The 23,579-nt window shown below is 50.7% G+C and overlaps 1 protein-coding gene across 5 annotated transcripts in view; it reads right to left on the bottom strand.

The window, feature by feature from the left end:
* Positions 1-3,816: 3,816 nt before the first annotated feature.
* Positions 3,817-23,579, bottom strand: part of TCF20 (transcription factor 20) — a 96,996-nt gene continuing 77,233 nt past the window's right edge. Inside the window, exons 2-5 of one of the 5 annotated variants that reach the window (XM_032645102.1) lie at positions 19,893-19,986; positions 11,981-12,030; position 11,883; positions 3,817-5,086 (exon numbers count right to left, since the gene is read on the bottom strand). In XM_032645102.1, coding sequence (XP_032500993.1) covers positions 4,818-5,086; position 11,883; positions 11,981-12,030; positions 19,893-19,986 — 414 coding nt within the window. In that variant the 3' untranslated portion in view covers positions 3,817-4,817. The other 4 variants (XM_032645098.1, XM_032645100.1, XM_032645099.1 and 1 more) reach the window with 4 other exon arrangements.

Here is a 23,579-nt window from a genome sequence, read left to right as displayed (position 1 = left end):
CTGGAATTGTGGCATTTCCTGGGTAGGGGTCAAGCCCCCTCACCCATCCCAGGGGTATATGAGGCAACCTCTCTTTCTGAAAACAGCTGTCCCCACTCCCGTACCCTGACACCCCCATTTCCTCCTTCCCATCTCACTCCCCAGCGGGGAGAGGACCAGGTTCTTCTCAGGGTGCAGGACAACACAGAGTGCTGTGGCCTTCAGGTACTGGCTTTCAACATTTGCAATCCCTGCTTGGTCTGTGAAAGCTGCTCCTCCCCTTCCAAATTCCCACATCTCCACTCTCCTGCCAGGCCCAGGGCCAGAGGGTCTAGCTGGCTGGGGCCCGACTGGGCCTTCCTCAGTTTATCTGGCCTTTCCTGCATCTTGCCTTGACCAAGGCTTGGGTTCTGTCCCACCCTGTCTGGATGCACCCTGTGCTGGGTGCTGGGCTGGGCACGGCACTGGCAGCATGGCGGGAAGGTGACGGTGGGCCCCTGCTTCAAGGTGCTCATGACCAAGAGGAGTGGGAGCCAGAGACCTAACCACCAGGCCAGGAGTGCAGGGATTGCGTTGAGGGTTGTGGGGACATTGCCCCAGGCTAGAGCACACTTTCCGGGAAAACTTCCCAGAGGACTTCAGCTGGCTCGGCTCTGCAAGCCAAGGTGACCTGGCAGCAGGACTAAAGCACCAATGCAAAACAGCAGGACGGGGGCAACTTGAGGCTGGGGCTTTGCAAGGTCCGGCAGAGGACTGGATTGTGGGAAACCGGGGTTCCTGGGCCTCAAAGAGGCGGGGAGACCAGTTTTGAGGCCACTCAAAAGACTGAGAGGGTAAGACCCATGGGCACCATGGGGTCTTCTCAGATCCAGCCTGTGGTCTTTCATCGGGGCTCAGCCAGAGAATCAGGTGGTGGTAGTCGGGCTGGCAGGATGGTCCATCACAGGTTTGTCACAGTGGCCCTCGATAAACTGCATCTACCTTTTGGATGTGTCACGCCCTCCCCAAACAGTCACTCTAATGGACATACGAAGGGCAGTGACAGACATGCCTGTAATTCAGGCAGTGCCCTCCCGTTACTGGGCGCCTATTGTCCAGGACAGGCCTTGAGGAAAACCTGTGATCGTGAGGCCAACGGCCTTTTTCAGTCATTGTGCACACTCACATGCTGGGCACTGCTTCACTCCCCATCCTCCCCACACCCTGTAAGGTAGGTGGCTTTATGGTCCCCAAGGCACTGGAGTCTCAGGAATCACGGGGTCAAAGTCACAGAGCACCATTATGGTCTATCTCAAAACTCATGCTCTGAGCCACTGCTCTACAGTGGACTAACTTCTATGAGGGCCAGCATTTAAGTTACTGAAATTTATTATTTTAGAAACATACTCAGCCTGCCCTTGCTGGTTTCTGCTCTGGTGAAGCTGCTGGTGCTAGAGGGATGAGCCCCCCATTCCCCCCCCTCCCCCAATCTCCGTGTCACACGTGTTCGCCCGCGCAGGGAAGGCCCAACTGGACACTGCGACCTGAGACTGAGTCCTGGGTGACGTCCGCAAGATGACGGACCAGAAAGCGCCAGGCCCTGGGGCCCCCAAGTACGGAGACCCAGCCGTGGGACCCCAACTTGATGCGGAGCAAGCCCCTTGGAGAGAGCTCTAGAAAGCAAGTAGGGAGCTGCAGCGCCCAGAGAGAGCGCTGTAAAGTTGGTGGCATTTTGCTCGCTCCCCTCCCCCGCGGCAAGGCCAAGCCCGCGGAAGAAACCCCTCAATTCTCGCTCCTCCCAGGGCACAGAAGTAGGAGCTGGCATCTGACTCGCGGTACTGCCCTCCCGGGCCCTGCTGGGATCCAGGTGGAGGGCCGGCCCGGCAGCCGCAGGGGCGGGGGGTGGGGGGCGTGGTCGGGGAGCGCCACGAGCGAGCGAGCGGTCTTGGGCGGGGTGGGGGTAATGGCCGGCCCCTCCCGTAGTTTTCCGGGAACAGGGCTTCGGCTGGACAAGATGAAAAAGTTCCGGAGCTCGGCTGCAAAACAGTATGAATGTGCGTCACACTACCGAACAGTACACTTACCGGTTAAGATGGTACTTTTGCTGTGTTTTTAAACCACGGCGTAAAAATTACTTTAAAATAATACATCACCACTACACACCGATTAGAGTGGTCAATATCCAGAACACTGAGAACACCGAATGCTGACCAGGATGTGGAGCAGCAGGAAGTCTCATTCACTGCAGGGGAGAGAATGTAAGACGGTACGGCCACTGCGGAAGACAGTTGGGCCGTTCCTTACAAAAACACCTGTACCTGTACACTGACGTTTACAGCAGTTTTATTCATAATTGCCAAAACTTGGAGAAACCAAGATGTCTTTCAGTAGGTGAATGGATAAACTGTGGTATGTCCAGGCAACAGAATATTCTTCAGCACTAAAAAAGAAATGAGCTGTCAAGCCATGTAAAGAGGAACCTTGCATGGAGGAGGAATCTTAAATGCCTATTACCAAATGAAAGAAACCAATCTGAAAAGGCTACATGCTGTGTAACTCCAACTATATGACATTCTGGAAAAGGCAAAAACTATGCAGGCAGTGAACAATCAGTGGTTGCCAGGGCTCAGGGGAGGGAGGGATGAAGAGGGGGAGCACAGAGTATTTTTAGGGCAGTGAAATTACTCTGCATGATACTATAATGGTGGATACATGTCATTAAACGTTTGTCCAACCCACAGAATGTACACCACCAAGACTGGACCCTAACGTAAACTATGGGCTCTGGGTGACAATGATGTGTCAATGTAAGTTCACCAGTCATAAAGAAAACGCACCACTTTGGTGGGTAACGCTGATAGTGGGGGAGGCTGTGCACCTGTGTGGGGGCAGAGCATACGAGGGAAACCGCCGTACCTTTTGCTTTACACTATGAACCTCAAGCTAGAAAATAAAGTCTGTTAAAAAATACACAGAGCTCAAAAGTGGCAGGAGGTGAAATGCACAGCAACAGCTGAGGCTTCCTGCAGAACTGGGAAAGCTAGAGTCAGGAGTGGAGCCTGGAACGGGGCCACTCCCCAGTTAACGGTCATTTCAGTAGCCAGGCTGAGGAACCATCAAAAGTGCCTTACTCAGAGTATCAGCAAGTCAAAAGAGGACAGAAGAACAAAAGGCAAAACGATGAAGAACCATTTGCTGTCAGGAAAATATACTCCTTAAGATGCATATCTTCCAAGTTTTGTGGCTTAGTTCTCAACACCTGAAGTCTATCAATTTCATTTGAACTGTGTTAATGCCAAGTCAAGACCAGATGGGAAGCCAAGGAGCTCAAAAAGCTGTCATTTCTATGCAGGTTCCGTGGCCGACATGGCACACCCACCCACACAGCTCCATCCTGGCCGAGCAAAATTATAAATGGACCGCACTGCTTGATGTAGCTATTATAACAAAATTAATCTGCCATTTCTGCAGCCTCAAATTGATCAGCACACAAGAACTCATTTATAATTGCTTATTTCTACTTCACAACATTCCTTCCAGTATTACTGTTCTCTAAAAATAAAGTCCATTAACATTGTATTATTTTTTAATAACCTTTAAAATTAATGTTGATTGGAAATATGTCCTCATATCAACTTAAGCAATCTGGCCATCCCCATACGTGGCTGAGTTCCGCCCTCGAGGGCGAGTGGCAGGAGTCCTCGGTTTGTTTCATTCCAGACTCTGCTGCAAGGCCTGCAGGAGGCCAGGACGGCTGGACCAGTGAGCTGGCAGCCGCCCCTGCAGCAGAACCAGAGCCACCCTGGGGACTGGGATGGGAGGAGAAAGAGACGCGTTTGCTTTAAACAAAAAAGGAAACAAGGTTAAAATGAAGTTTATTATTTTTTTTTTGATTTTTTTGTTTTGTTTTTTAAATAAAACTGTTTGTGAAACAGCTATTTTATCCCCACGGCAGAGTGACCCCTGAAAGATGCACTAACCCCTTCTTAAGGCCTTAACAAGATTTTTTTGTACTTTTTTCTTTTTTTAAAACTCAGATATTTAAAAACTGTACAATTTACAAAACAAAACAAAACAATACAACATAAAGAATCATGTAGCACGGGGCTGCTCAACCGACAGGCCCCCTTTTCCTTTATAAAAATGAAAGCAAAAGAAAAAAGGGTGGAGTGGGTGTTCCTGGTCAGCTTACCTCACATGATCATACCTGACACTGTCCCTCCCTGTGTCCACTCCTACAGCTTAGGCTTCCGTCCCGTCTGTCCTGGGGGTCAGGGCACAGCTGCCTGAAACATGCCCAGAGGCGGCCATCCCTTGACCCTGCCGGCTGAGCCACTTAGTGGGATGCTTGGGGCTCTCACCGGCCACAGTGACCCAGGACGCAGCTGTGACCTTGGAGCTTGTGCCAATTTCACCCCCCCCAAAAGATAAAAATCTTAAAAATAATAAATAAATAGTGTTTCTGGAAGTGAAAAAATTTATTTTTGTGTTTAAACATCATTCTCCCACTCTTGAAAACACGAACCATCCCCACTTCCCTCCCCCTTGACCTTCCCACTTTGAGACAAATTACTGACAATAGAATAGTTTGGTGTGGTTTGTTTGCTCTTCCAACCCTGGGTCTAGAATCTCTGAATTGTGTAAGTTGGGCTAAGGATCTAAGTCAGCCCTGTCCTTGTGAGATGAGAGTTTGTTCAGTTCAATTTCACATTTAAATTTCACTGTTATTGGAACAAATTTGGAATTCTTAAGCTAGATAATTTTAAAATAGAATCAAAAGGGATAGCGCACCTTTCATTTAAACAGTCTTTCCAGACTAAAAATAGATTTATATATATATATTTTTATCCCTCCCTCTTTTAATTCCCCCCACCCTTTCCCATCATCCCCCCTCCCCCCACCCCCCACACTGTCACTATGGAGATTGTGTCCATGGAAACAGCCATTCCAACTTCTTGGGTCTTTCTTTCCTGTGGTGTCACCAGTTTGAGAGTGATGTAAGAACTTAGGAAGGAAGTGCTGGCACGGGCAGGCACGCGGGGTGGGGCGGGGTGGGGTGTGGCTGCACAGGAGGACCATTTCCATTCCATCACAAGGGTCCACCACCTTCTCATCTCCACAGTCTCACCTGCAAGACAAGCAGACACTGGGTGCTGGGAACCCCCGTGTGGTGCTGTAGCCAACAGCCCCTGCTCCGTGGCGGCGCTGGGGTAGGGGGACTCTGCAGGGTCCAGCAGCTGCAGAACCCCTGTGAACACACTGCTCACACTGCAGACACCCAAGACCAATGGCGGAGCCAGCCGTGTGGCTCTGGGCCTGAAACAGGGTAAAGGCAGCAATGACCCGGCCAGCTGCGCCAGGAATGGACTCTGAGTGCCCCGTCCCGGGTGTGTGGAAGGAACCGAGACCAGGAGAGAGTTCTCTGACCTGCCAGGTGGGGCTGCCCTGGAGTGGGGTGGCTCTCAGGGCGACCCCTTGCTTAGGACCCCACCATCTGGGGCCTGCAGCTGGGCTGGGCTTGGCACTTGGTGGCAGGGACCAGTCCTCACAGAGGTGGCTGAGTACCCAGCCAGTGTGTGGAAGAACCGGCTCAGGACCACGTGAAGGCTGCCTCCAGTCACAGACAGCTCTTTACATCTAACAGCGAACACTCCACCCAGGAGCTCTGATGGAAGGCAGGTCTCAGCTCATCCTCTGAGGCTCCCCAGGCCCTGCCGCTGGCGTCTCTCCTTCCAGCCCAGGCTCCAGGCTCAGGAAGACTATCCTGGTGATCACATGGGGTACGTGGGGTTGTATCAAGGGCCTCCTCAGAATGCTTCGCGGGTCATTCATTACATGTGCAAAGATCTCAGAGAGACACAGCAGTTTCCAAGGAATTCAGTCCAGAAAAATTACACCAGAAGCCAAGAGTGGTGGCACCCTCACCTTTCTGCCAATCACAGCACTCTTGGAAACTGTGTGTGTGTGTGTGTGTGTGGTGTATGTGTGTGTGTCTCCCTCCTCCAACCAATAAACCTCAAGAAAACCCAGACACCACTATCCCCTTTTCTGTTTCCATAAAACTTACTAATATGCAAAATAGTTAAGACTGGTCTGTGTGCATGAGCCATAAAGAGATTCCAAACTGCTTGACAGAAAACATGAATAAACAGGAAGAGACTCACAGAGACAGCAGGACAATGTCGCCACCCTCAGGTAAAAGCAAACCCCGGGAATCCAGCTGGAGGCCCTGGGGACGTGGGCCAGCGGCTGAGCCATCCTCAGGACGTCCCCGGCCACAGTGTGGCTTCCCCGGCACTGATGGTGGCTCTGGCCCCACCTATGTGGTCCATGCTTCCCCCTCCCCCAGCACGGACACTCTCCACTCCTCACTCTGGTTTCCTGAGGCTAAGGCTGCCAGGAAGGCGGAGAGAAGCAAGCACCCTTCTCAGGTGAGGACAGAGGACAGGTGCCATGCATATCCTGCAAAGCTCTGCTGGTGGAGGGAGGGACAGGGCAGGGTGTGCCCTCTCCCCAGTGCTTGGCACAGTCTTGGGTCTGCACCCCTATCCTGCTCATTACTCACAAAAGCAGGCCCCAGCCCAGCGCCCATCTTCAGAATGAAGGCTGTCTCGGCACCAGGGTCTGCCTGGCCGGCGGGCTGTGCACGCTGCTGACCCTGGGCTCCTCCCCTGGTGCCACAGGGGTACCTGGTGGTCCAGGCAGCCTCGGCCCTTCCGCACCTCTCGCCTGGGGCTTTGCCTTCCAGCCTTCCCAGCAGGGACCTTCCCCAGGGTCTGATACTAGACTGGCCCAAACACATGATACCCTGAATGTAATGGGACCCTAACTTCTCAGTTGCTCTTCAAAACTGTTCCTTCAGTAGGGAGAATGGGAAGAAAATTCTTTAAGCACCAAGTAGGGGCCAGGCACTATGCTAGGAGCTTTACAGGCATTATTTCACAGTCACACTGCGAGGCCTGACCCCCATATCTTGGAAATGAGGCAGCTGAGGGAGGTGACACATGTGGCCCAAGGCCACGTGGCTGGTTAGAAGTGGGACTGGGGCTCACATCCAGCAAAGCTCCTCTGCTTGGGCCCCAGGGACTCTGCCTTCGAGCCTCCATTGTTGTGGGCCCCATCCAAACGCACAGGACATGGCTGAGAAGGCAGCACCCCAGGCAGAGCCACGGAGCAGGCGCGGAGCTGCTGCGCCAGTGAGCGAGCGGGCGGCCCTCTGTGCTGAGGACCTGCACGCTTCTCCGTAAAAAGGCAACTGCACGGTCAGCTGCCGGCGGTCGGGACTTGATGCTGCGCCAAAGCCTCCAACACCCCCTCCCTCGTCACCCTCCTTCCTGCTGCCCTTCAGCTTCACCTCCGTGGCCTGAACCTGGGCCGGGTCAGTCTGTCCTCCAAATCCTCCCGCGTCTGACACCAAGCTGCCCTCTCCACCTGCGGCTAGGTGGCACCCCCTCAGCCCCACGGGACCTGGCCAGGGCGTGGAGGGCGGCCTCGTCCTCAACCTGTACCCACCCGGGCGCCATCAGGTCAGCACTCTCCTCCCTGGGCTGTAGGTGCTCCTCTATTTAACACGGCTGTCCGCCCTGCGAGGACAGGGACTGCCGTGTGCCCCCTCCGGCCGGTGTGCGACGGGACAGAGACAGCGGTCCCTGAGGACCGCGCAGGCAGTCCAGTGGAGATGCAGACAATACGTGACACACACATGACTCGAGATTGTGGTGATGCCAGGAAGGCTGCAGAGTGGGGACAAGGGGACTTGGAAGGCTGCCGTGAGCAAGTGACACTGAAGCTGAGACCCAGAGAAGAGACGGAGGCACAGTGCTCCAGCGCAGGGAGCTAAGCGCGAGCACAAAGCTCCACGGGAGGAAGCTCAGAGGAGCCGAAGGAGCCTCGCCGGAGACTCCAGGGGTCCTCAGAGGCGTGCTGGGCAGTCTGGACTTGATCCTACCAGGGATGGGAACCTCTGAAGCTGCAGTTGTGGGAGGCAGTGAGGGGCTGCCGGGGCTGGGGCGGGAGGGAAGGGGAGCCCCGGGACATGACGCTGTTCACACGCAGGCCGGCTGTGTGACGTTCCGACCACAGAAGCTGCTCGGGAAGGCCCAGCTCCAGGGCAGGGAGGCTGCTGTGTGCAGCTGGCACCCAGGACAAGGCAGCAGATGGATGGAGGATACTGCTTCCTGCCCACTGGATCGGGAGACCTGGGGGGTGGGGTCTCCTTGTTTACTCAGATGAGAATGGAAGACTGGGGTGGGGGTGGGGGTGTTCCGCGGTCAGAGCCCTGCCCACTCGCTGCCCTGAGCCAGGGAGGCTTCAGCACGGGGAGAGGGCAGCACAGGCCGGCCACACGGCTCCATCACCCACAGAGCCAGGAGGAGGGGGCACACTGACAGCTGCCCGAGGACCTGTCCTCTGTGGCACTGCTGGCCTGGTGAGGGACAAGCGCCAGGTATCTCACGTGGTGGCGGGAGATTAGAACTCACATCTCCTTGCCCCAGCCCTGGGGTTTTCTGCCAGACAGGGCAGCTGTAGGGTCCGGTTTGCAGCTCTGAACCTCCTGCTCCTCCCGGGCATGGCTGAGGGCAGTGCACCCAGCATTTGCTGACACCGCACCCCAGGCCAGGTTGCGCTGGGCATGGTGGAGGCATTTCTTAACTGAATCCTCACAAGGTTGGCCACTGCTATCCCTCTTTTTACAGAAGGAAAACTGAAGCACAGAGACATTAAGTGGCCTGAGCTTGGTCACACAGCACTTTCCACACTGCTCTGGGTGAGAAAGTGGGGCGCCACGAACCGGAACTCACATGTACAATCACTGTCCCTTCCCCGCCTTGTCGGGAGACCCAACGATGGTGGCTCTGTGTCCTCAGCACGGACACTGAAATGAATGCTCCTTGAGGGGGGCTGCGTCTCTGTCCCCAATCACTGGGGCTTCTGCACAGTCTGCAGAGGGCTGACAGCGAAGGCCCGCAATGTGACTGCTGAACCGCGAACCCAGGACGATGGGTCCAGCCTCGTGGGGAAGCACTCGATGACAAGCAGTTCAGGTGGACGAGACCAGAGGCACATGTTCGTTCCCTCCCTCCAAGAGGTGAAGGTCTGACCTCAACAGACTCGAAACGACCCCAAACCGAGGGACACGCCACTTAATCACTCAGCGCCTCATTTCTTCTGTATAAACAGGAACGATAACACCAGCCTTCTGAGGAATGAACTATGAAGCTTGCTGTCCCACGAGAGCCAAGGGCTCTGTCAGCTGGCAGAGTCCAAGAATGAGCAGAGAGAAAAGCGATGATGAACAAAATTAAAATTTCCAAGAGGAGATTTGCCCACCAGGCCCAGGGCCCAGAGTTCTTTTTCTCAAACATGGGCTGGGATTCCAGGACAGGAACAAAAGGCACTGAGTAACCAATGGTTCTCTCCCTAACTGGCTCTTCCTGGACACTTCCAGGAACATTCCACGTGGCCTCCTATATAACCCAGCCCTAACCACCTGGGCCAGGAAGGTGGCAGAGCCCCCTAGACACAGTAGAAGGGCCAACAGAAACATTCTTGAAAACCACCCAGACTGCTGCTTGCCCTGAGGGTCAGTGGACCCCGCGGGTTCTAGAAGTGCACGGGGATCCGTGTGATGACCCACCCTCCCGCCCTGCTCCGCTCCCTCCACTCCCAGCCCTACTCCCTGGAAGAGCAGGACAGAAAAGTGTGAGTGCAGAGTCCTCACTCGACAGCCCCTCAGCAAGCACTGTAACCCCCACTGGCCCCAGACACTCATCACTCAGCACAGGGCCTGCTCTGGAGGTCAGTACCGGGACCCACCTAGGAAACAGATGACTTCCCAGATGAAAACTGCCACATTCTGAGGTGAATTCTGTCTCTTCCTCAAAGTACTGTTAGGCATTCCAGAGAAAGGCAGACACCCCCCACCCCGACTTGTAACAAGGGGGAGGGAACATTCCACAGAGACTCAGGCACATGGTGCTTGCTGCCCCAGAGAGCCAGGCCTAGCACACCTGTGTGGGTCTCAGCCGTCTGGAGTAAACACAGACGCCCTCACTTGCAGAGAAAGAATCCCTTAACGAACAGTTCTGAGACAACCAGCCCCCCACCCCATCCTGTAGAAGCAAGTGCCCCAAGTTACATTTTGGTTTTTCTTCTCATGATCTGTTTTGCTCAGTGAGGACGGGGCGGGTGAGGAAGGCAATGGGAGCACTGCAGGCCTGCTGCTTCTAGAGACCCAAGTCCCATAATCCTGCTCTCACAGGCACACGCTGCCAGCCCGGACCACGAGCCCCCAGACACACTCACAAAAAGCACAACTCAACCTCCTGAGATTTTTAAAAGTAAAGTTAAACGGGATGCTAAAGTCTACTAAATCGTTGAGGGGATTTTCCTTCCCTTTGTACTTCTAGGAAAAGGAATCCTTCATAGACCTGGGGGAAAAAAAAGGTTTCAAAAAACAAAACTTGGGGTATTTTTTGTTTTTCAAAGGAGAACCCATCATAAGCTTTAGAGATGTTAAGTAAATTAAGAAGAGGCCTCTGGCAAGAAGCCTTTCTGAGACAGGGAAAGAGTGAGGGCTGCCAGCAGGACAGCCACCCCCCCAGAGGCTGCGTTCTGCCCCTGGGGACTCCACACACAAGGCCTGAACCCCGGCGGATTCTGGGGAGCTGAGCAACAGCTGGAAAGACATTGTATCCACCTGGCGCTGGCAGTCCATGCGATTAAATGCTGGTGGGGCAGCCTGGCCTGGGGCGAGCAGGAGGCAGCGGCCCGACACCCCCTCGGAGTCTGGCAGGGGTGGCGGCCCCGACTCACCTGTGCTTGCTGTACTTTCCATTCCCACGAGCACACTGCCCCCCTCACCCCCGCTCCGACTGCTCTGTGCTGAGGCTGCCTTTCGCTGTCTTGTTCTGCAAGGCGGGGAGAGGGCACGGGAGGGGAGGCTGACGCCGGCAAAGCCAAGGAGACAGGACAGGAGGGACAGAGAACGAGCGTGGGGGTCAGGGCAGGCGGAGGTGAGGAGAGGAACGCACATGGAAAAGGAAAGAAAAAGCAGAGTCAGTGCTGAGTGACAAACAGGAGATACTCAGACAGGGTCTTCTGAGGTAAACTGTGACCATTAAAAAAGAGAAGTTTTTAAAAATAAAAACATGTAAATTAAGTAAAAAATGGGAGAGAAAATTGTAAGATCCTATGATCCATACTGGAAAATAATTGTTAAAGAAAAGCGTAAGTAAGCATCTTTCAGAAGCACTTTGAGGGCAGACTTGTCAGGGCGACCTCTTTCTAGTACTTTCTGGCCCCACTTAGAGACTGAAGACCGTGAGCACCAGTGGCCACCAGGGGTCAGTGTGACCTCAGCCGGAGGAGAGCCGTCGCTGCAGGGACTGCCAGGTGGCGAGTCTCCACCATCCCAGTCCTTCCCTGGGGTCCCTTTCTCCACACCCTCCCGTCTCCACACACGCATGTGGTGTCTTGGAAACAGGCCATTCACACACACCCCCACCCCCATCTTCATTCCTTTCCTAAATTTAAGAGGTGACCAAGAGACCACCTCCTCAATCAGCTGCAGGCACCACTGGCTGCTTCGGCTGAAGTAAAACCTGGAGGAGACTGTGAGTTTCCCCAAAAGCCTGGAGTCAACTCTCTTTAGTCTGGGAAGACACCTCTGCTTATGTACCTAGACCTACAGCCAATCTCACCTCACGCCAATCTGTGATCTGGGGTTCCACTCAACTGCGGGGGAAACCAGGAGTTTTGTGTGTTTCTCTTCCAATTTCTCTTAACAGACAAACACCTTTCTCCCCAGCTGCGCCACCCCATGGGTGCTGACCCCACGCCACAGGGCTCCCTCCCATTTGCATCTCGGCCCTCCCGGGGCCAGGAGTGCTTGGCAGCCCAGGCCCTGGTGGTGTGGCCGTGACCCTGCAATGTCTGGTCTCCAGGTCTTTCAGGAGGAGCCCCGCCGCCACCCCCAAGTCCTGCGGGGAGGGGAGCACAGGCTCTGCAGGCTCTGACTCACCTTGTGCTTGGGGCACCTCACCGAGAAGTTCTCCTCATGGAGCAAACAATCTGCAAGAGAGAAGGGGACAGTGAGGAGGAGGCTGGCGTGCGGCACAGCCTGAGGGGCATGGGGCCACGCTGGCCAGGACAGGGTCACACATGGAGATAAGAGGTGTCCACACTATGATTTCTAATAGGAAAACATGCAAGACACCCCCAAATAAGCTATGGCACCTCAACATGGTGGAATGTCAGTCCAACATGAAACGTTTCAGAATAGTGAACACGATGCAAATTGCTCAAAAAACCAGGATACATAAATGTACAAGTACAATCCCAATTTTACCAAAATATTTTATGTGCCTAAGAAAGGACAAAGGAAATCTACCAAAATATGACAGTGATTCTCTTTGGATAGTAATACTATAGGTGATTTTAATTTTCTTTATTTTTTCTGTATTTCCATGATCATATCCTATTATTCTAATCATCAGAAACAATCTCTAATAAGTGTTATTTTTAAAATTCCTTATCTTAGGCTAAGGCCATTCCACAGGCCCACGCCAAAGCTTCCTTGTGAAAACACTTTGAATCTGGAGGCACCTTTTCTCCTCCGTGGAGAGTCACAGGTCAGAGACAGCAAGGAGGCCAGGCCCGTGAGCCCCGCTGCCACCCTTGCCCCCCACACAACCCATGGACACACTGCAGGAGGTCCATAATCCCTGCTAAATGCTTCAGAGAAATGTGAAATCCCACGAGGGGGCGATTAATCCTCGGAGGAAAATCACTCATTCCAACTGTGAACACGGTGGTGACACATCCTCCATGACGGCAAGGACGCGCACCTGCCTCCAGGGGCGTTGTGCTCTGCGGCACAAGCATGGTGTGCGGAGCAGGCAAGGAAACCGACTTAACGAGCTCACCCTGCACACCACAGCTCCTGAAGACCGACAGCCAGGTCACCGGCGCGAGACGCAGTGGCCGAATGTTAATAAATATTGATCACACATTCTCAGAGAGCTCCCAGGCACCAAGGCGGGAGGCGGCCGTGGTACTTAGCCTTGTTAAGTTTACAATTTAACTCAGGTTTAAAGTGAGGTCCAGATTAGCGGCCTGTACCCACAGATTTCAAGTGAAACAGTAGTAAGCAAGGGAGCAGACAAATGGAAACTTTTGAGGTCCTCTATAATCTTAAATAAATAAAGACCCTTTCATAATTCGGCTAAGCCACCTCCCCTTCTGGAGTCCTAGAATCTCTAGGGTCAGATGGGTTTGGTCTTCATAGTTCCCGGGGCAAGCCTCGGGGCACGAGAAACAGCAAGTCCTGCTAACCTTTGCATCCCTATCCCCTCCCCCCTCCAAGCAAAGAGTGCGGCAGTAAATGAAATGTGTTAATTTAAAACCCACAAGTACATGGTATGACCGAGGCTCCTGCTGCTCCAATCTGCCAGAGAGCTCACGAACAGCGGGAGATGGACAGCTGGAGCTCCAGGGAAGCACCTTCTCCTTACCTGGGCTGTGGCAGCAGCGCATGCTGGCAGAGTCTATAGTTTGGGCCAAAGAGAAACAGCACAGGCCACGGGGTGGGGAAAGGCCACCCTTACACCACAGGGGTTTACAGAAATAAGGAGGGGGGCCGTGTTAGCTGGAAAAGATGCCATCAGAAAGGTAGAGGTGGCTCAGGTCCCCTCACTACCACGAAACAGTGACCAGCTGTGATGGACCATTAGTAAAACAAGCTTAAAGTTAGGAAACATGTTCCCTCAAAGTTAGAAAGGAGAAATAAAACAATGTAGGTAAACACTAAAGGCAACTTGGAACTAATGCCAGGTACTTCTGGGAATGGAAGTCTCCGAAACGAATCTACGAGATGGGGTGCACCTTTTGGCTAGGCCTCCCGAACAGGCAGCGGCTGTCCCCATTCTCGTCATGTCCACCGGCCATCAGGAACTGCACTTCCTGTTCCTGGCAGGGTGAGAACCACAGCTGGAGGGCTTAGACACCTGCAAGGGGCCGGGGAGCCTCTCCTGGGCTGCCTCCAGCCAGGCTCTGCTGGGGAAGAGCCGAGAGTGGCAGGAAGTACAGTAAAAGCTCTCCTGAGGGTTCTGGACAGGTGCCTGGCCCCACACTGCCCACCCGCCAGCCTCTCGTTTGATTCCTTTAAGCCCCTGGCAACACCCCGCACTGTGCAGAGGGCCTGGTCAGCACTTCCCCACAGTGAGGTCAGAGTCAATGGCTGGATCATCACGCAGGCTGGAAGAGGCTCACCAGGTTGTCTAGTCGGCAGGGTGGCTTCCAGACACAAACAGCAGCACCCCAGAACAGTGTTCCACTTTGAGTCCTCTCTTTGGGCTTAAAGGCAGAGGACTCTGCTGAGCTCCTCATAACAAGCTATGTGGAGCTTCAGATACCCACATGCACCCGTATATACCCCATGCTGAGGATGGTGAGCCCGGGAAGGGAGAAAACGAAAGGATGTCTAGTGTCCTTTGGATCTGCCAGGCCCCGACAGTCTCCAACTCAGCTACAATCTCCTCAGAGCTACGCTTAGTACTCATAATGGCAAAATCCAGGCTGGGACTCAGGGACCCACCAGCCTCACCCCACCTCACTGAGAGGCAGCCTCAGCTCCTGGGGCTGAAGGAGGGGAATAAGAAGGTGGGAGCAAGGCCCTGGGATGCAGAGAGCTCCTCTCCAAGGAGAGGCCAGACCACCAGTTCTTTCGTAGGACCCATCTGGGGCTCTGAACCCACTGCTGCAAGATCAAAGTCAGCAGCGGAGAGCAGCTGTAAAATGCTGCTGGAAGGGCGGCTACAGAAGTGAGATTCCCAGCTGTGCTTCCTCATGAGGGTAAAAGAAAAAGCCCCTCTAGGCAAGATTCTATATGCACAGTGGGATTATAAATGAGCCACCACAGCTCTTTTTTCCTTTGGTATTAATTGTTGTGGCTTATTGCATTAAATACATTAAATCTTTTTTTTTTTTTTAAAACAGCACTCATGTTCTTATTACTGCACTCTGCCACCTGGAGACAAATCCTATGCCTGTGACATAACAAGCAGCACAACAGAGCAAACTGATGTCACAAATGTGCAATCACTATTAGGAAGGGGAAACGATGCAGGAGCCACAGATCCTCATGTTTCCATGGAGATGTCCCTGGTGATAAAAGTTTTGCCTTCTTTAAGGTTTGGGCAGCTGACAGCAAGGCAGAGATGAAAATGCCAAACTGTTCCTTACTCCATACAGAGATGGGGGACTCAAACTCAGGGACTTACTTTTATTATAACTAGAAAGAAAGTCAATCAATGAATGCCTTTCCTGAATACAAAGATCCATTACATATAGAACAGAATTCCTGAGAAGACTGTGTGGGATAAATACAAGCATCAAGCTACACAGAGCAGTGCAGGCTCTGGGTCACTGTGACTCAGGTCATCCAAGAGACCAACAAAGACACGGTCACCTTGTTAAGCTGCTTCTTTGGTCCCAGCTCCGCATGGAGGAGCAGTTTGCAGCAGCTGGGACAGCAAAGCCAGAGGGCCAAGGCCCCGACCCAGACAGCCTTCCTCTCCCTGGATACTCGGTCACCAACTTCTGCCAAACAGAGACGTTACCAACTTATCTGGGCAGGCCATGCAAGGCAGGTTCAAACAGAGTGACAAGGAAGTCCTTTGCTTCCTAACACTCAGCTGGTAGAGCAGGCCCTGCTTCCCTGCTGGTGGTGCGCGCTAGAGGGCCTCCACTTGAGGGAGGAGAGCCCAGTACCTGTCCCGAAGAACCCCCAGAGCCTGGGCTAGAGCAGGGCGTTCCAGCCGCCAGCTGCACACGGCCATGGGAGTCTAAACGAAAGAAAAAGCTCAGTCCCTCATTCCCACTAGCCACCTTCCAAGCGCTCAATGGTCACACATGGCTTGTGGCTACTGTATTGGAGAGTACAGATCTAGAACATTCCCTCACTGCAGCAAGTTCTACCAAGCGACTCCACTCAACCCCTGGAGAAACTGTACCTGGAGGCAGGTGCCCCGTGTGCACACAGGGAGCACGCTCGCGGGAGGGACGAGGCACCTGCCTGCTGCTCACCTCAGGCTGCTGGGCAGAGCCTCCATGCAGGAGACCACCTCTCACCGCCCACCGACGGGGAAAGCCAATGCTTGCAGCATTCCCCACAAAAGACTTACACACAACTGCCGAAAACCCAGAACTTGAACATCTTCATTAAAAACCACGAAGCTTAAACTAGAAAAAGAAACAAAACGTTCTGATGTAACCCTGGGCGGTATCATGAAAATGAGAAAAGGCAGTGGCTGGGCTTCTGAGAGAGAAGGATTTAATGGCTGTTCTATAGAACATGCCAGACCACGACCCAGGGTGAATTACTGCTCAGACTCAACAAGTAAACATGTAGAAGAGGACAGAGGATGGAAGGGACAGACTGAAACCCAAACTCCCTGAACTGACATTTCAAGGCTCTCTTCTTTCTTTTTTTATTTAATAAATTTATTTATTTATTTATTTTTGGCTGTGTTGGGTCTTCGTTGCTGCACGCGGGCTTTCTCTAGTTGCGGTGAGCGGAGGCTACTCTTCGTTGGGGTGCGCGGGCTTCTCATTGTGGTGGTTTCTCTTGTTGCGGAGCACGGGCTCTAGGCGCTCGGGCTTCAGTAGTTGTGCATCAGTAGTTGTATCATGCAGACTCAGTAGTTGTGGCTCGCGGGCTCTAGAGCACAGGCTCAGTAGTTGTGGCGCACAGGCTTAGTTGCTCCGTGGCATGTGGCTTCTTCCCGGACCATGGCTCGAACCCGTGTCCCCTGCACTGGCAGGCGGATTCTTAACCACTGCACCACCAGGGAAGCCCTCAAGGCTCTCTTCTTACTGCCCACTTATCCCTATGGTCACACGGCACCCTGGCCACCAGCTGCCCTTCAGCACATGCAAACAAACTTTCATGAGAATCTAACTTTGGCATAAGCATTATCTTTCTGTACCTTTCTCTTTTTTTCGCCACACTGTGTCGCTTGGCAGGATCTTAGTTCCTGACCAGGGATCAAATCCAGGCCCCCAGCAGTGAAAGCCCGGAATCCTAACCACTGGACCACCAGGGAATTCCCTTTCTTGTTCTTTTTAGCTGCACCCCCTACAGAAACCTGGAAAGAAAAGAGGGAAGAGGAAAGGAGGGGCAACGAGAAGGATGTGAAAGGCAGGGGGACACACTTAAGCAAACGTCAGGAGCGCTGGGAGGAAGGGTGGTTGAGAGGAACTCAGATTCCTCCCACACCTGTCGGATCCGACTCCATGTGCTTTATGCCTCTGTACCTGCTCCCATCACCTGATCAGCCACCAGGCCATTTGAGCACTCTTGTTTGTCTTCCCATTTTCTCTTCCTCCGTCCTGACTGAAAGCATGAGAACCTGCTAGGTGAAGGTCTCAGACCCATCTGATGCTCAAAAAGTAACTGGTGAAAACAGTCAACAAAAAGCCAAAAGTCAGGAGGAAGAAAGAGGATTTCCCAGGCTGCTTGAAGCTCTGAGTCAGAACTCCAGTCTTCTGCATTGCTCATTGGATGGCACTTCTCAGACAAAAGGTGTCCTTCTTTCAACAGTTATTACACTGCAAAACACTGCTCTGATCATCTCCAGAGACCTGGAAAAAAGGTTTGACAAAACCCAACACCAGTTCACGATAAAAACACACAACAAACTAGGAATAGAAAGGAACCTCTTCAGTTGCGTCAAGAACATCTATGAAAAGCCCACAGCTATCATCATGATAGGTCAGAAACAAGACAAGGATGTCAGCTCTTGCCACTTCTTCTTTTTTTGTGGCTGTGGACCATTTTTAAAGTCTTTATTGAATTTGTTACAATATTGCTTCTGTTTTATGTTTTGTTTTTTTGGCCTCGAGGTATGTGGGATCCTAGTTCCCCAATCAGGGATTGAACTGCACCCCCTGCACTGGAAGGTGAAGTCTTAACCACTGGACTGCCAGGGAAGTCCCAGCTCTTGCCACTTCTATCCAACATTATCTAGAAGGTCTAGCCAGGCAACTAGGCAAAGAAAAGAAAAGGCATCTGATTGGAAAGGAAGAAGTAAAACAATCTACTCACAGATGACACATCTTGTATATAGAAATCCACTAAAAAACTATTAGAACTCATCAGTGAGTGGAGCAAAGTTCCAGGATACAAGATCAATACACCAAAATCAATTATATTTCTATACAGTCACAGTGAACAATCTGAAAATGGAATTAAGAAAACAATTCCATTTATAACCACACCAAAAATAATAAAATACTTAGGAATAAATTTAACAAAAAAGATGCAAAATGTGTACTCTGAAAATTACAAAACACCGTTGAAAGAAATTAAAAACTGAAGTAAATGGAAAGACAGACACCCCATGATCATGGGTTGGAGGACACACTATTTTTTTTTTATAAGATGGTGACAACCCCTAACCTGATCTGCAGATTCAATGCAATCCCGCCCCCCCTCAGAAATGGATAAGCTGATCCTAAAATTCATATAGAACAGCAAAGGACCCAGAATACCCAAAACAACCTTGAAAAAAAGGAACAAAGTTGGAGGATTCACACTTTCCAATTTCAAAATCTACTACAAAGCTACAGTAAACAAGATGGTGTGGTACTGGAGAGAGTCCAGAAATAGGTCCATACATCTATGGTCAACTGGTTTTCGACAAAGGTCATCGAATGAGAAAAGAGTAGTCTTTTCTACAAATGGTGCTGGGACAACTGGAATCCACATGGAAAGAAATGAACTGGACCCCTACTTCACACCACATACAAAAATTAACTCAAAACGGATCAAAGACCTGTGTAAGGGCTAAAACTATAAAACTCTTAGGAGAAAGCATAGGCATAAATCTTTGTGATTTGGGATTATGCAATGGCTTCTTAAATATAAGAAAAGCAACAAGCAACAAAGAGCATAAGTGGCAAAAGAAAAACAGATAAACTGAACTTCACCAAAGATGCTCAATATCATTAGCTGTCAGGGAAGTGCAAACCCAAATCACAATGAGATACCACTTCTTGCCCACTGGGATGGCCATAATAAAAAAGACATAAAAACAAGTGTTGGTGATGGATGTTGAGAAACTGGAACCCTCACACACTGCTGGAGGGATGTAAAATGGTGCAGCCACTTTGGAAGACAGTCTGACAGTTCCTCAAACGGTTAAACATAGAGTTACCATATGACCCAGTAATTCCACTCCTAGGTTTATACCCAAGAGAAATGAAAACATTTAGTCCACACAAGGACTTGTCTGTGAATGTTCACAGCAGCCTTATTTTGTATTATTATTGTATAATAACACAAAAGTGGAAAACCTAAACGTGCATCAACTGAAGATAAATAAAATATGGTATAAATAAAATATGGTATATCCTTACAATAAAATATTGTTAGAAAATAAAACCAGTGAAGTACTGACACATGCTGCGATGTGGATAAACCAGAGAAACAGGAAGCTAAGTCACACGAAACCCATCACAAAGACCACATATTGCGTGATTCCATTTACATGAAGGCAAATCCACAGAGATAGAAAGTAGATTAGTAGTTGCCAGGGGCTGGGGGTGAGGGAGAGAGACCACCAAAAGGTAGTAGTTTAAGACGTGATGAAAATGCTCTAAAATTAATTGTGATTGTGCTTGCACAACTCTGTGAACATAATGGTAAAAATCATTTAAGTGTACACTTAAATAGGTAAATCTTTTGTGAATTATAAAATTTATAAAAAATATCACCCCATTTAATTCCTTTTTATTATCTTCTCTGCATTCCTTCAGAATTTACAAACAGAACAAGGTCAGAAGAGACAAAAAGAACTATGAAGGAGAGAGAATCAAAATGTTATTTCCTACCCTTCGGATGCTCTGAACAAGGGTCTGTGGTCCTATCTTACCTGCGTCAATGGCACACGGGTAATGGTAACGGAAGGAGCAGCCTTTGTTGTAGCAGCCCAAGGTGGCGCCTGCCTCCTGGCAGTGGGAACATTTCTGGAAAGGAAGGAAGAAGTCAGGCGTGTCACCATCCCAACCTCACCCCTCTCCCCCAGGCCTTCCCCGGACCCCGTGGGTCAGACCTCAGCGCATGTCTCTGCGGTTACAGGAGTCTGGCAGCAGGACAGGCTGTCAATTTCTAACCACCACTCACTGACCACACACCATGCAAGGGATCCAGCAGTAATGTTTTAGGCCAGGCCTTACAAATGTTCACAAATAAATCAAACAGCACAACACAGGCACCCAGCCCTGCCCTTGGTGTGCCCACTGTCCACCCGCCTGTGAGCCTGCCTGTCCTTTCCTCAGTCCTCACCACTATGGTGAACTGCCTACAGATCTTGCCCATCTATTTCTGTTGTGGAAGTCTGGGGTAGGAGAAGAGGGTACGATAGTAGAGTTATATATAAACCTTTTAGAATTAAAAGTGGAATTTGGTTTCTAGTTTTTATTTTCGTAAGAAGATTTTATTTTTATTCTGCTTATCCCAAATGCCCAATACAAGTATATTTCTCTTTTCAGAAAATATGGGCTCCTGTGTGCAAACGGTATTTTTACACACAAATCCTATTTTAAAGGCACTAGGAAACCTGCCATGAATTTCTGGCTGAGACATTATTCTGTAATTGAGATGCTCCTCCTTCTTCGGTCAGGTTTTCGTAAAGTGGGGCACATCTCTATCATGTGATGTGGCTGCCATGATCGCTCAGTCCTGTGTCCTGTCAACAATAATCGTACTTGGAAAAACCACACTGGCCCTACTGAGGAAAGATGCAGACCCTTCTGGTGGCCGAGGACACACAGCTAAGGCTACCTGAATGATACAGATTCTGATTCTAGGGAATCAGATTCCTGATTCTAGGGAAAATAAAAGTGCTCCATAAGCAGTTACACTTGTGGAAAATGGCTCCCCAACACATACTACACCCTTCCTGGGGCAAACTGACCAAAGGGCACCCTTCCCTCTTTTCTCTTTTGCCTGGGATGTCAGCCTATCAGGGTCTGTGTGGCTTGCAGGCCTGCAGCAGTCAGGAATGCCTCACCTAGTGAAGTGAGGCCCACCTGGACGGTGCCATGGAATGAACACCTCCAACTCACAGCGGCAGGAGCAGGATGACAGGGAGCTGGATCAAGCTGCCCTAATGCTGATGCTTATGGAAAACCACACAGGCGCCAGCAACAGCACAGCCCAATGCGCACCCTGAATCATGCGTCAGGGTGATTGCATCAATCATCACCTGAATGATGCGGCTCATTTGGTCCTCATAACTACCCTGTGACAGCCCCACTCTACAGATGAGGTTCCTAAAGCACCATAAGGGGAAGTAACCTGCTCCAGGTCAGAGCTGATCCCAGCTGACCACGCCTGGCATCCTCCAGAGGCAAATGCAGCAGGAACAGGGCTGTAAGACAGCCCTAGAAGACCAACATTCTTCTGGGTGCTGACAACCAGTAAATGTTTATCATGTGCCCTCATACCCTTGCCAAGAAACAAAAGACTACTTGGCCCAGAGTAAACCAAGGACAGTTGGCAGCTTCTCGGGCAGCCCTAGACTTTATCTGCTTTTATCAGTGCCACAGGGCACCTTCAGTACAAAGGTCTCACCATCAACCAGAGGGAATGAACATGGCTAATTTCTCAGTGGTCACCCAAAGCCATTCCCATTATACCCCTTCTTCCTAAAGGAGCCCCGAACGGTCAGCCATCCAGAGGACTCATGCTCCAGGCCTTCCCCACGCCCCTGGGGGGTGAATCCCAGTGGTGGACATTTAGGAATGGGTGTGTCAAGCATTTCTGGTAGTGAAGTCTGCAGGGAAAGGGACTTCTGGGAAAGTTTTGCACTCTTAACAAGGACACAAGACAGAAAGGCAGGAACAGGTCATATTCTCGCTCGACCTCTGTGAGAAGGGGATGGTGAGATCTGTAGCAACCATCTTGTCACCACAAGGGGACAGCTCTGAAGACAGAGCCCAACCTGCTGAGGGCTGCAGAGTGACAGGATGGAGAGAACCTGGATTTCTGTGACATGATTAAGCGCTAAAGTAACCAACCCCAGGACCATCCCATCTCCAGACTTGTTAAGGGGGAGGACACTTTTCTTAAAAAAAAAAAAAAAAAAATCACTTTTAGTTTAATTTTGTAACTTGCAGTCAAAATATCCTGATTGATACAGAAAGGGACCTAGTACTTGAGGCCCTGCTGTATAAGGTTAAGGATGTGGGCTCTGGAACCTAAATAACTCCCTGGTAAGTGATTCCACCACTGACCATCTTTGTGTTGTTCTTGGCCAAAGTCCTAAACTTTGTTTCTTCAAGCTGCAAACGTGGACCTGGTAATACGATCTACCTCACAGAGATATTGTGAGGGTTAAATGTGTTAATCCAGGCTTACAACAGTGGCTGGATCAAAAGCGCTCCGTAAATGTGACCCAAGATGACCATGTGCCAGACACACGACACAGACTGACAAAGAGCCACCTGTGGAGCAGGCCTGTCATCACCCTCGGATCCGAACACTGTCCATTTCCTTCCTACCTCAACACACACCCCTCTGCCCCCGGTAGGGCTTCTCAAAGCTTCTTGCCCTGAACCAGCCCACAGGCCCCATTTTTCTCATAATGAAAGCAAACCCATCCCTCACCAGGAAATCACATCAATAAAATGATGCATGCATCTTTCAATTAAAAAAGCACAATTAACTTACTATATTACTTCCAGAGGAGAAAGACCCTGCATGACCTATTAGGTAGGGCCTTAGAGAAAGGACCTTAAAGAGTTTAGGTCAGTGGTTCTCAAAGTGTGGTCCCTGGACCAGCAGCATCAGCTGGGAACTTGTTCGAAATGCAAATTTTGGGATTCTGGGAAGACTGCAGAGTAGTAGCACTGGGAATCTGTCCCCACACCTGGAAAATAACTGCACTGGCAGAATCTGTCTGATGTAACTGCTCTGTAGCTCTGGAGTCTGTTGAAGACCTGCAACTTCCAGGGGAGATGTGGGTGGTAAACAGCAGTTAATTCTGCCCATCTCCCACTCCCAGCCAAGTGGCAGGCAACCTAACTATACAAGTTAAGGAACTACGAAAAGAAGAACAAACTAAACCCAAAGCTAGCAGAAGGAAGGAAATAATAAGGATTAGAAAATAAATGAAACAGAGAACAGACAGAGAATAGTAGAGAAAAACCCAAGTGGGGACATTACTATTGATTCTACAGAAATAAAAAGGATTATAAGAGAGTACTATAAGCAACTGTACACTAGCAAATTGGATAATCTAGATGAAATGCACAAATTTCCAGCAACACAAAACCTACCAAGATTAAATCACAAAGAAATAAAGATTTGAATAGATCTATAATTAGTAAGGAGATTGAATCAGTAGTCAAAAAGCTCCCGAAAAAGAAATGCCTTGGACCTGATGATGGCTTCACTGGTAAATTCTACTAAACATTTAAGAATGAACTAATACCAGTCCTTGGGAAACTTTTCCCAAAAATTGAAGAGAAGGGGACATTTTCAAAATCATTCTACTGAGGCCAGCATCACCTGATACCAAAGCCAGAAAATGGTGCGTGCACACACACACAGACAC

Source organism: Phocoena sinus, chromosome 10, assembly GCF_008692025.1.
Source record: "Phocoena sinus isolate mPhoSin1 chromosome 10, mPhoSin1.pri, whole genome shotgun sequence".
In the NCBI taxonomy this organism is placed as follows: domain Eukaryota; kingdom Metazoa; phylum Chordata; class Mammalia; order Artiodactyla; family Phocoenidae; genus Phocoena; species Phocoena sinus.
This window is presented reverse-complemented; position numbering and strand designations above follow the sequence as displayed.